This window comes from Oryctolagus cuniculus, chromosome 19 (assembly GCF_964237555.1).
Source record: "Oryctolagus cuniculus chromosome 19, mOryCun1.1, whole genome shotgun sequence".
In the NCBI taxonomy this organism is placed as follows: domain Eukaryota; kingdom Metazoa; phylum Chordata; class Mammalia; order Lagomorpha; family Leporidae; genus Oryctolagus; species Oryctolagus cuniculus.
This window is the reverse complement of record NC_091450.1, coordinates 43,069,711-43,082,556: the sequence shown is the minus strand read 5'-3', so window position 1 is coordinate 43,082,556 and position 12,846 is coordinate 43,069,711. Positions and strand designations below refer to the sequence as shown.

General features: G+C 57.0%; 1 protein-coding gene across 2 annotated transcripts in view; it reads right to left on the bottom strand.

The window, feature by feature from the left end:
• The window catches only part of MUC12 (mucin 12, cell surface associated), a 50,032-nt gene that overhangs the window by 26,097 nt on the left and 11,089 nt on the right, over positions 1 to 12,846 (bottom strand). For both annotated transcript variants that reach the window (XM_070064443.1, XM_051830538.2), the window contains one exon: positions 1 to 12,846. This exon is cut by the window's left edge and continues 18,189 nt beyond it. In XM_070064443.1, the coding sequence (XP_069920544.1) occupies positions 1 to 12,846 (12,846 nt within the window).

Below are 12,846 nucleotides of genomic sequence, written 5' to 3'. Positions count from 1 at the left end.
CACCCGGCATGGTTGTTTGGGAGGTGTCAGTGGACCCAGTCGTGGGTGCTGTAGCAGGGCTGCTCTGGAAGGGTGAGGAAGCCTCAGTGAGGACCGTGCTCGGTGAGCTCTCCGAGGGCTGTGGTGTCGGTGTTGACGATGGCTTGCTGGGAGAGGTGGTGGATTCCACAGTGAGAGTGGTGGGCGGGGTGGTGGCAGATGGCTGTGAGCCGGTGGTGGAGAGTGGGCTGCTGGGTCCGGCTGTAGAGGAATCAGTGAGTCCTGTGACTGTTGAGCTGATGGAGGTGAGTGTTGGAGGTGCTGAAGCTGAAGTGCTTTGGGAGGTTGTGAACTCCGACGTGACGACCGCGGATGGGGAGCTGTCACTTGACAGTGGTGTCGTTACTGATCCTACTGTGCTTTGGAAGGTTGTGGATGTTTCACCAGGCACCATGGTTTGGGAAGTGGTGAAGGACCCTGTCGTGTGAGCTGTAGCAGAGCTGCTCTGGGAGGAGGAGGAAGCCTCGGTGGGGACCGTGGTTGGCGAGCTCTCCGAGGGCTGTGATGTTGGTGCTGACGATGGGCTGCTGGGGAAAGTGGTGGATTCTACAGTGAGAGTGGTGGACTGGGGGCTTGCAGGTGGCTCTGTACTGAAGGCTGAACTTTGGCTGCTGGGGAAGGTTGTCGAATGATCCATGGGTGGTGTGGCTGTTGTTCTGGTTGTTGTTTGTGTTGGGCCTGCTGAAGCTGACGTTGTTGGGACAGTTGTAGACTCTGAAGTGACAACCGATGGTGGGGAGCTGGCACTCGACAATGGCATGCTGACTGATCCTGGAGTGCTTTGGATGGTAGTGGATGTTTCACCAGGCACCATGGTTTGGGAAGTGCTGAAGGACCCGGTCGTGTGCACTGTAGCAGAGCTGCTCTGGGCGGCTGAGGAAGCCGCGGTGAGGACGGTGCTCATTGAGCTCCCAGAGGGCTGTGATGTTGGTGCTGAGGACAGGCTGCTGGGGTAGGTGGTGGATTCCCCAGTGAGAGTGGTGGACTGGTGGGTGGCAGGTGATTCTGAGCCGAAGGTGGAGCTTGCGGTGCTGGGTCCAGCTGTAGAATGTTCTGTGGGTGCTGTGACTGTTGAGCTGATGGAGGTGAGTGTTGGGGGTGCGGAAGCTGAAGTGCTTTGGGAGGTTGTAGACTGCGACGTGACGACCGTGGATGGGGAGCTGTCACTTGACCCTGGAGTGGTTACTGATGCTGACGTGCTTTGGATGGTTGTAGATGTTACACCCGGCATGGTTGTTTGGGAGGTGTCAGTGGACCCAGTCGTGGGTGCTGTAGCAGGGCTGCTCTGGAAGGGTGAGGAAGCCTCGGTGAGGACCGTGCTCGGTGAGCTCTCCGAGGGCTGTGGTGTCAGTGTTGACGATGGCTTGCTGGGAGAGGTGGTGGATTCCACAGTGAGAGTGGTGGGCGGGGTGGTGGCAGATGGCTGTGAGCCGGTGGTGGAGAGTGGGCTGCTGGGTCCGGCTGTAGAGGAATCAGTGAGTCCTGTGACTGTTGAGCTGATGGAGGTGAGTGTTGGAGGTGCTGAAGCTGAAGTGCTTTGGGAGGTTGTGAACTCCGACGTGATGACCGTGGATAGGGAGCTGTCACTTGACAGTGGTGTCGTTACTGATCCTACTGTGCTTTGGAAGGTTGTGGATGTTTCACCAGGCACCATGGTTTGGGAAGTGGTGAAGGACCCTGTCGTGTGAGCTGTAGCAGAGCTGCTCTGGGAGGAGGAGGAAGCCTCGGTGAGGACCGTGGTTGGCGAGCTCTCCGAGGGCTGTGATGTTGGTGCTGACGATGGGCTGCTGGGGAAAGTGGTGGATTCTACAGTGAGAGTGGTGGACTGGGGGCTTGCAGGTGGCTCTGTGCTGAAGGCTGAACTTTGGCTGCTGGGGAAGGTTGTCGAATGATCCATGGGTGGTGTGGCTGTTGTTCTGGTTGTTGTTTGTGTTGGGCCTGCTGAAGCTGACGTTGTTGGGACAGTTGTAGACTCTGAAGTGACAACCAATGGTGGGGAGCTGGCACTCGACAATGGCATGCTGACTGATCCTGGAGTGCTTTGGATGGTAGTGGATGTTTCACCAGGCACCATGGTTTGGGAAGTGCTAAAGGACCCGGTCGTGTGCACTGTAGCAGAGCTGCTCTGGGCGGCTGAGGAAGCCGTGGTGAGGACGGTGCTCATTGAGCTCCCAGAGGGCTGTGATGTTGGTGCTGAGGACGGGCTGCTGGGGTAGGTGGTGGATCCCCCAGTGAGAGTGGTGGACTGGTGGGTGGCAGGTAATTCCGAGCCAAAGGTGGAGCTTGCGGTGCTGGGTCCAGCTGTAGAATGTTCCGTGGGTGCTGTGACTGTTGAGCTGATGGAGGTGAGTGTTGGGGGTGCGGAAGCTGAAGTGCTTTGGAAGGTTGTAGACTGCTCTGTGTCGACAGTAGTTTTGGAGCTGTCAGTTGACAATGGCATGGTTGCTGAGCTAGTGCTGCTTGAGAAGGCTGTAGATGTTTGGTCAGGCACCGTGGTTTGGGACCTGTCTGTCAACCCTGTTGTGTGTGTTGAAGCTGTGCTACTTAATAATGGTGAGGAAGCCCCAATGAGGACTGTGGTTTGAGAGGTTTCTGGTGACAGCGTTGACGGGGATTCTGCTGGGCTGCTCTGGAAGGCTGTGGATCCTTCGGTGAACACTGTGGGATAGGAGCTGCCACTCTGGACTGTGCTGTGCACTGTGCTGCGGCTACTCAGTAAGGCTGTAGACCCCATTGTGAGGACGGTGCTGTCAGATGCCACTGATGTCAGTGTTGTTGGTACTGATTCTGGGCTGCTTGGGCAGGTTGTGTACACCTGACTAAAGCTTGTGCTTTGGGTGTTCTCAGTTGTCCCTGTTGTTTGCACTGATGCTGGGCTACCTGGAACCATGGTAGATATTTCACTAGAAACTGTGGTGTGGGAGCTAGCAATGGGCGATGAGGTGTATGCCGAGGCAAGACTGCTATGGAAGGTGGTAGATCTATCAAGGACTGTGGTGTGTGAGGTGTAAGAGGATGCAGTTATGTGTGTTGAAGCAGGACTGTGGGAGGAACCTGTGGGCCCCTCAGTGAGGATGGTGGTTTGGGTGCTGTCTGTTGTTGCTGTTTTAGATGCTGTTCCTGGGCTGGTGGGAGGGGTTGTAGGTCCTTCAGTGAGGGCTGTGTTTTGGGAGCTCATGGATGATGGTGTAGAAACAGGTACAGTTAAACTACTAAGGAAGATTGTAGGTTCTCCTGTGAATACCGTGGATTGGGAGCTGAAACTTGGCAGTGTTGTTGGTGATCCGGAGCTATCTGGGTTGATTGTGGGTGTGGGTGATTCACCGGGCACCATGGTTTGGGAGGTGTCAGGAAACCCTGTTGTGTGCGCTGTAGCAGAGCTGCTCTGGAAAGGTGAGGAAGCCTCGGTGAGGGCTGTGCTTGGTGAACTCTCAGAAGACAGTGCTGTTGGTGTTGAAGATTGTGAGTTAGCAGATGACACTGCACTGAGGGTGGAGTCTGGGCTGCTGGGGATGGCCGTAGAATGCACTGTGGGTGTTGCGACTGTTGAGCTGATTGCTGTGAGTGTTGAAGCTGAAGTGCTATGGAAGGTTGTAGACTCTGTTGTGATACCCATGGTTTGGGAGCTGTCACTCAACAGTGGGGTGGTTGCTGATCCAGGACTACTTGGTAAGGCTGTAGATATTTCACCAGGCACCGTGGTTTGGAAGCTGTCAGTTGGCCATGTCGTGGGTACTGATCCTGAACTGCTTTGGGTGGGTTTAGATGTTTCACCAGGCACAGTGGTATAGGAGCTATCAGGCAACACTGTTGTGTGTGCTGAACCTGTGCTACTTAGGAATGGTGAGGATACCGGGGTGAGTACTGTGTTTAAAGTGGTGTCAGGTGACACTGTTGACCATGCTGACACTGGGCTGCTCTGGAGGGTCGTGGATCTCTCCGTGGACACTGTGGTTTGCGAGGTCTCTGTCAGCAACGTACTGTACTCTGTGCCAGGGCTGCTTGGGAAAGTGGTAGATCCCATGGTGAGGCCGGTGTTCTCAGGGCTGCTGGATGTCAGAGTTGACAGAACTGATCCTGTGCTGCTGTGGATGGTTGGAAGTTCTTCAGTGTGTTCTGTGCTTGGGGATCTGCTCAGTGTTGGGGTTGGGAAGGCACATGTTACAGTGCTTTGGAATGTTGAAGATTCTCCCTTGTTTGCTGTGGTATGGGAGGTGTCACTAGGCCATGGAATGGCTGAAGAACCTGGAGTGCTCTGGAAGGTCATGGACGTGCCTTTGGTGATGGTGGTCTGGTAACTGTCACTGGACAATGTTGTGGTTCGGGATCCTGGACTGCTTAGGAAGGTTGTGGACGCTCCTAAGACAACTGTGCTTGGCGAGCTATCACTGGAATATGTCGGGGCTGTGGATCTCAGGTTGGTTTGGAAGTTAGTAGATTCTGTTACACTGAGTGTAGATGTGGAGTTCACACTTTGCGATGTCGTGAGTGCTGAACCTGGACGGCCTTGGAAGGTTGTAGTCTCTCCTACGAAAGCTGTGCTCTGAGAGCTATAACTGTGTCCTGTTGTGGCTGTAGATCCTGGGTAATTTTCCAAAGTTGTGGAAGCTCTAAAAGCTGTGGTATGTGAGCTCTCACTGGATACTGCCGTAAATGCTGACGCTGGGCTGCTTTGAGATGTAGTAGGAGATTCACCAGGCATGGTTCCTTCGGAGGAGTAAGGCAACCCTGTCGTGTGGGGAGTAACAGAGCTGCTATGGGAGGGTGAGGAAGCCGCGGTGAGGACGGTGCTCATTGAGCTCCCAGAGGGCTGTGATGTTGGTGCTGAGGACGGGCTGCTGGGGTAGGTGGTGGATTCCCCAGTGAGAGTGGTGGACTGGTGGGTGGCAGGTGATTCCGAGCCGAAGGTGGAGCTTGCGGTGCTGGGTCCAGCTGTAGAATGTTCCGTGGGTGCTGTGACTGTTGAGCTGATTGAGGTGAGTGTTGGGGGTGCGGAAGCTGAAGTGCTTTGGGAGGTTGTAGACTCCGACGTGCCGACCATGGATGAGGAGCTGTCACTTGACCCTGGAGTGGTTACTGATGCTGACGTGCTTTGGATGGTTGTAGATGTTACACCCGGCATGGTTGGTTGGGAGGTGTCAGTGGACCCAGTCGTGGGTGCTGTAGCAGAGCTGCTCTGGAAGGGTGAGGAAGCCTCGGTTTGGAACGTGCTCGGTGAGCTCTCCGAGGGCTGTGGTGTCGGTGTTGACGATGGCTTGCTGGGAGAGGTGGTGGATTCCACAGTGAGAGTGGTGGGCGGGGTGGTGGCAGATGGCTGTGAGCCGGTGGTGGAGAGTGGGCTGCTGGGTCCGGCTGTAGAGGAATCAGTGAGTCCTGTGACTGTTGAGCTGATGGAGGTGAGTGTTGGAGGTGCTGAAGCTGAAGTGCTTTGGGAGGTTGTGAACTCCGACGTGACGACCGTGGATGGGGAGCTGTCACTTGGCGGTGGTGCCGTTACTGATCCTACTGTGCTTTGGAAGGTTGTGGATGTTTCACCAGGCACCATGGTTTGGGAAGTGGTGAAGGACCCTGTCGTGTGAGCTGTAGCAGAGCTGCTCTGAGAGGAGGAGGAAGCCTCGGTGGGGACCGTGGTTGGCGAGCTCTCCGAGGGCTGTGATGTTGGTGCTGACGATGGGCTGCTGGGGAAAGTGGTGGATTCTACAGTGAGAGTGGTGGATTGGGGGCTTGCAGGTGGCTCTGTGCTGAAGGCTGAACTTTGGCTGCTGGGGAAGGTTGTCGAATGATCCATGGGTGGTGTGGCTGTTGTTCTGGTTGTTGTTTGTGTTGGGCCTGCTGAAGCTGACGTTGTTGGGACAGTTGTAGACTCTGAAGTGACAACCGATGGTGGGGAGCTGGCACTCGACAATGGCATGCTGACTGATCCTGGAGTGCTTTGGATGGTTGTAGATGTTTCACCAGGCACCATGGTTTGGGAAGTGCTGAAGGACCCTGTCGTGTGCACTGTAGCAGAGCTGCTCTGGGCGGCTGAGGAAGCCGCGGTGAGGACGGTGCTCATTGAGCTCCCAGAGGGCTGTGATGTTGGTGCTGAGGACGGGCTGCTGGGGTAGGTGGTGGATCCCCCAGTGAGAGTGGTGGACTGGTGGGTGGCAGGTGATTCTGAGCCGAAGGTGGAGCTTGCGGTGCTGGGTCCAGCTGTAGAATGTTCCGTGGGTGCTGTGACTGTTGAGCTGATGGAGGTGAGTGTTGGGGGTGCGGAAGCTGAAGTGCTTTGGGAGGTTGTAGACTCCGACGTGCCGACCGTGGATGGGGAGCTGTCACTTGACCCTGGAGTGGTTACTGATGCTGACGTGCTTTGGATGGTTGTAGATGTTACACCCGGCATGGTTGGTTGGGAGGTGTCAGTGGACCCAGTCGTGGGTGCTGTAGCAGAGCTGCTCTGGAAGGGTGAGGAAGCCTCGGTGAGGACCGTGCTCGGTGAGCTCTCCGAGGGCTGTGGTGTCGGTGTTGACGATGGCTTGCTGGGAGAGGTGGTGGATTCCACAGTGAGAGTGGTGGGCGGGGTGGTGGCAGATGGCTGTGAGCCGGTGGTGGAGAGTGGGCTGCTGGGTCCGGCTGTAGAGGAATCAGTGAGTCCTGTGACTGTTGAGCTGATGGAGGTGAGTGTTGGAGGTGCTGAAGCTGAAGTGCTTTGGGAGGTTGTGAACTCCGACGTGACGACCGTGGATGGGGAGCTGTCACTTGGCAGTGGTGTCGTTACTGATCCTACTGTGCTTTGGAAGGTTGTGGATGTTTCACCAGGCACCATGGTTTGGGAAGTGGTGAAGGACCCTGTCGTGTGAGCTGTAGCAGAGCTGCTCTGGGAGGAGGAGGAAGCCTCGGTGGGGACCGTGGTTGGCGAGCTCTCCAAGGGCTGTGATGTTGGTGCTGACGATGGGCTGCTGGGGAAAGTGGTGGATTCCCCAGTGAGAGTGGTGGATTGGGGGCTTGCAGGTGGCTCTGTGCTGAAGGCTGAACTTTGGCTGCTGGGGAAGGTTGTCGAATGATCCATGGGTGGTGTGGCTGTTGTTCTGGTTGTTGTTAGTGTTGGGCCTGCTGAAGCTGACGTTGTTGGGACAGTTGTAGACTCTGAAGTGACAACCGATGGTGGGGAGCTGGCACTCGACAATGGCATGCTGACTGATCCTGGAGTGCTTTGGATGGTTGTAGATGTTTCACCAGGCACCATGGTTTGGGAAGTGCTGAAGGACCCGGTCGTGTGCACTGTAGCAGAGCTGCTCTGGGCGGCTGAGGAAGCCGCGGTGAGGACGGTGCTCATTGAGCTCCCAGAGGGCTGTGATGTTGGTGCTGAGGACGGGCTGCTGGGGTAGGGGTAGGTGGTGGATCCCCCAGTGAGAGTGGTGGACTGGTGGGTGGCAGGTGATTCCGAGCCGAAGGTGGAGCTTGCGGTGCTGGGTCCAGCTGTAGAATGTTCCGTGGGTGCTGTGACTGTTGAGCTGATGGAGGTGAGTGTTGGGGGTGCGGAAGCTGAAGTGCTTTGGGAGGTTGTAGACTCCGACGTGCCGACCGTGGATGGGGAGCTGTCACTTGACCCTGGAGTGGTTACTGATGCTGACGTGCTTTGGATGGTTGTAGATGTTACACCCGGCATGGTTGTTTGGGAGGTGTCAGTGGACCCAGTCGTGGGTGCTGTAGCAGAGCTGCTCTGGAAGGGTGAGGAAGCCTCGGTGAGGACCGTGCTAGGTGAGCTCTCCGAGGGCTGTGGTGTCGGTGTTGACGATGGCTTGCTGGGAGAGGTGGTGGATTCCACAGAGAGAGTGGTGGGCGGGGTGGTGACAGATGGCTGTGAGCCGGTGGTGGAGAGTGGGCTGCTGGGTCCGGCTGTAGAGGAATCAGTGAGTCCTGTGACTGTTGAGCTGATGGAGGTGAGTGTTGGAGGTGCTGAAGCTGAAGTGCTTTGGGAGGTTGCGAACTCTGACGTGACGACCGTGGATGGGGAGCTGTCACTTGGCGGTGGTGTCGTTACTGATCCTACTGTGCTTTGGAAGGTTGTGGATGTTTCACCAGGCACCATGGTTTGGGAAGTGGTGAAGGACCCTGTCGTGTGAGCTGTAGCAGAGCTGCTCTGGGAGGAGGAGGAAGCCTCGGTGGGGACCGTGGTTGGTGAGATCTCCGAGGGCTGTGATGTTGGTTCTGACGATGGGCTGCTGGGGAAAGTGGTGGATTCTACAGTGAGAGTGGTGGACTGGGGGCTTGCAGGTGGCTCTGTGCTGAAGGCTGAACTTTGGCTGCTGGGGAAGGTTGTCAAATGATCCATGGGTGGTGTGGCTGTTGTTCTGGTTGTTGTTTGTGTTGGGCCTGCTGAAGCTGACGTTGTTGGGACAGTTGTAGACTCTGAAGTGACAACCGATGGTGGGGAGCTGGCACTCGACAATGGCATGCTGACTGATCCTGGAGTGCTTTGGATGGTAGTGGATGTTTCACCAGGCACCATGGTTTGGGAAGTGCTAAAGGACCCTGTCGTGTGCACTGTAGCAGAGCTGCTCTGGGCGGCTGAGGAAGCCGCGGTGAGGACGGTGCTCATTGAGCTCCCAGAGGGCTGTGATGTTGGTGCTGAGGACGGGCTGCTGGGGTAGGTGGTGGATTCCCCAGTGAGAGTGGTGGACTGGTGGGTGGCAGGTGATTCCGAGCCGAAGGTGGAGCTTGCGGTGCTGGGTCCAGCTGTGGAATGTTCCGTGGGTGCTGTGACTGTTGAGCTGATGGAGGTGAGTGTTGGGGGTGCGGAAGCCGAAGTGCTTTGGGAGGTTGTAGACTGCGACGTGACGACCGTGGATGGGGAGCTGTCACTTGACCCTGGAGTGGTTACTGATGCTGACGTGCTTTGGATGGTTGTAGATGTTACACCCGGCATGGTTGTTTGGGAGGTGTCAGTGGACCCAGTCGTGGGTGCTGTAGCAGGGCTGCTCTGGAAGGGTGAGGAAGCCTCGGTGAGGACCGTGCTCGGTGAGCTCTCCGAGGGCTGTGGTGTCGGTGTTGACGATGGCTTGCTGGGAGAGGTGGTGGATTCCACAGTGAGAGTGGTGGGCGGGGTGGTGGCAGATGGCTGTGAGCCGGTGGTGGAGAGTGGGCTGCTGGGTCCGGCTGTAGAGGAATCAGTGAGTCCTGTGACTGTTGAGCTGATGGAGGTGAGTGTTGGAGGTGCTGAAGCTGAAGTGCTTTGGGAGGTTGTGAACTCCGATGTGACGACCGTGGATGGGGTGCTGTCACTATACCCTGGAGTGGTTACTGATCCTACTGTGCTTTGGAAGGTTGTGGATGTTTCACCAGGCACCATGGTTTGGGAAGTGGTGAAGGACCCTGTCGTGTGAGCTGTAGCAGAGCTGCTCTGGGAGGAGGAGGAAGCCTCGGTGGGGACCGTGGTTGGCGAGCTCTCCGAGGGCTGTGATGTTGGTGCTGACGATGGGCTGCTGGGGAAAGTGGTGGATTCTACAGTGAGAGTGGTGGACTGGGGGCTTGCAGGTGGCTCTGTGCTGAAGGCTGAACTTTGGCTGCTGGGGAAGGTTGTCGAATGATCCATGGGTGGTGTGGCTGTTGTTCTGGTTGTTGTTTGTGTTGGGCCTGCTGAAGCTGACGTTGTTGGGACAGTTGTAGACTCTGAAGTGACAACCGATGGTGGGGAGCTGGCACTCGACAATGGCATGCTGACTGATCCTGGAGTGCTTTGGATGGTAGTGGATGTTTCACCAGGCACCATGGTTTGGGAAGTGCTGAAGGACCCTGTCGTGTGCACTGTAGCAGAGCTGCTCTGGGCGGCTGAGGAAGCCGCGGTGAGGACGGTGCTCATTGAGCTCCCAGAGGGCTGTGATGTTGGTGCTGAGGACGGGCTGCTGGGGTAGGTGGTGGATTCCCCAGTGAGAGTGGTGGACTGGTGGGTGGCAGGTGATTCCGAGCCGAAGGTGGAGCTTGCGGTGCTGGGTCCAGCTGTAGAATGTTCCGTGGGTGCTGTGACTGTTGAGCTGATGGAGGTGAGTGTTGGGGGTGCGGAAGCCGAAGTGCTTTGGGAGGTTGTAGACTGCGACGTGACGACCGTGGATGGGGAGCTGTCACTTGACCCTGGAGTGGTTACTGATGCTGACGTGCTTTGGATGGTTGTAGATGTTACACCCAGCATGGTTGTTTGGGAGGTGTCAGTGGACCCAGTCGTGGGTGCTGTAGCAGGGCTGCTCTGGAAGGGTGAGGAAGCCTCGGTTTGGAACGTGCTCGGTGAGCTCTCCGAGGGCTGTGGTGTCGGTGTTGACGATGGCTTGCTGGGAGAGGTGGTGGATTCCACAGTGAGAATGGTGGGCAGGGTGGTGGCAGATGGCTGTGAGCCGGTGGTGGAGAGTGGGCTGCTGGGTCCGGCTGTAGAGGAATCAGTGAGTCCTGTGACTGTTGAGCTGATGGAGGTGAGTGTTGGAGGTGCTGAAGCTGAAGTGCTTTGGGAGGTTGTGAACTCCGATGTGACGACCGTGGATGGGGTGCTGTCACTTGACCCTGGAGTGGTTACTGATCCTACTGTGCTTTGGAAGGTTGTGGATGTTTCACCAGGCACCATGGTTTGGGAAGTGGTGAAGGACCCTGTCGGGTGAGCTGTAGCAGAGCTGCTCTGGGAGGAGAAGGAAGCCTCGGTGGGGACCGTGGTTGGCGAGCTTTCCGAGGGCTGTGATGTTGGTGCTGACGATGGGCTGCTGGGGAAAGTGGTGGATTCTACAGTGAGAGTGGTGGACTGGGGGCTTGCAGGTGGCTCTGTGCTGAAGGCTGAACTTTGGCTGCTGGGGAAGGTTGTCGAATGATCCATGGGTGGTGTGGCTGTTGTTCTGGTTGTTGTTTGTGTTGGGCCTGCTGAAGCTGACGTTGTTGGGACAGTTGTAGACTCTGAAGTGACAACCGATGGTGGGGAGCTGGCACTCGACAATGGCATGCTGACTGATCCTGGAGTGCTTTGGATGGTAGTGGATGTTTCACCAGGCACCATGGTTGGGGAAGTGCTGAAGGACCCGGTCGTGTACACTGTAGCAGAGCTGCTCTGGGCGGCTGAGGAAGCCGCGGTGAGGACGGTGCTCATTGAGCTCCCAGAGGGCTGTGATGTTGGTGCTGAGGACGGGTTGCTGGGGTAGGTGGTGGATTCCCCAGTGAGAGTGGTGGACTGGTGGGTGGCAGGTGATTCCGAGCCAAAGGTGGAGCTTGCGGTGCTGGGTCCAGCTGTAGAATGTTCCGTGGGTGCTGTGACTGTTGAGCTGATGGAGGTGAGTGTTGGGGGTGCGGAAGCTGAAGTGCTTTGGGAGGTTGTAGACTGCGACGTGACGACCGTGGATGGGGAGCTGTCACTTGACCCTGGAGTGGTTACTGATGCTGACGTGCTTTGGATGGTTGTAGATGTTACACCCGGCATGGTTGTTTGGGAGGTGTCAGTGGACCCAGTCGTGGGTGCTGTAGCAGGGCTGCTCTGGAAGGGTGAGGAAGCCTCGGTTTGGAACGTGCTCGGTGAGCTCTCCGAGGGCTGTGGTGTCGGTGTTGACGATGGCTTGCTGGGAGAGGTGGTGGATTCCACAGTGAGAGTGGTGGGCGGGGTGGTGGCAGATGGCTGTGAGCCGGTGGTGGAGAGTGGGCTGCTGGGTCCGGCTGTAGAGGAATCAGTGAGTCCTGTGACTGTTGAGCTGATGGAGGTGAGTGTTGGAGGTGCTGAAGCTGAAGTGCTTTGGGAGGTTGCGAACTCCGACGTGACGACCGTGGATGGGGAGCTGTCACTTGGCAGGGGTGTGGATTCCGACTCTGTAGAACTTTGGATGGCTGTAGATGTTTCACCAGGCACAGTGATTGGGGAGGTGTCAGGAGACCCTGTCGTGTGCACTGTTGCAGAGCTGCTAGGGAGGGGGGAGGAAGCCTCGGTGAGGACGGTGCTCAGCGAGCTCTCAGAGGGCTGTGATGTTGGTGCTGATCCTGGGCTGCTTCTTCTGGTCAAGGCTCCTTCAGTCGACACTGGGGGTTCAGAGGTCGAAGCGATCACGGTGCTGAGCTCTTGACCGGGGCTGCCTGGGGAGGCGGTAGATGCTGCCATGACATCTGTGCTGTACAGGCTGACTGCTGTCACTCTTGAGAGATCTGATCCTGTGCTGCTGACGGCCGCCGTGGACCCTTCTGTGGGTGCTGAGCTTGGGGAGCCAGTGGATGTCAGTGTAGTGAGGGCACTGGCTGAAGTGCTCTCGACAGTTGTAGTCTCTCCATTGTCATTTGTGGTTTGGGAGCTCTCAGAGGTCACTGTTGCTGACGTGGACACCTCTGAGCCGGTGGCCTGAGACTCGGACACATTGTCAGTCGTGCTGACAGAGGACTCGCTTGCTCTCTCTGTGGTCACTGAGTCTCTGTGTTCTGTCCTGGTGGTGCTCTCCGGGGTCTGTGTGAGTCCTGACGAGTCCACAGTGGGTGTCTTCGTTAGGTCTGTGGTTGTGTGTCCAGAAGAAGACGCCAGGCCAGGGATCGAGGTGGACAGAGCCTCTCCAGTCCTCCTGGTAGAGGTGGTTTCCGGGGAAGGGGAATCTGATGTGTTTGTGGAGACAGACTGTGGTCCCGTGGACGCTGTCAGGGAAGTGGTCGAAAGTCCGTGTGGGCTTGAAGCAGCAGGACTCGCTGTGGGGGAAGAGGGTGTGTGCGTGGATGACCCGGTGTTGGCTGGAGTAGAGGCGGCCGTCCATTCACTGGAAGTGAGGTCCCCCCTGCTTGGAGTGGACGTAATGCTTCCATCCGTCCCAGTGAAGCTCGTTTCGGATGCCC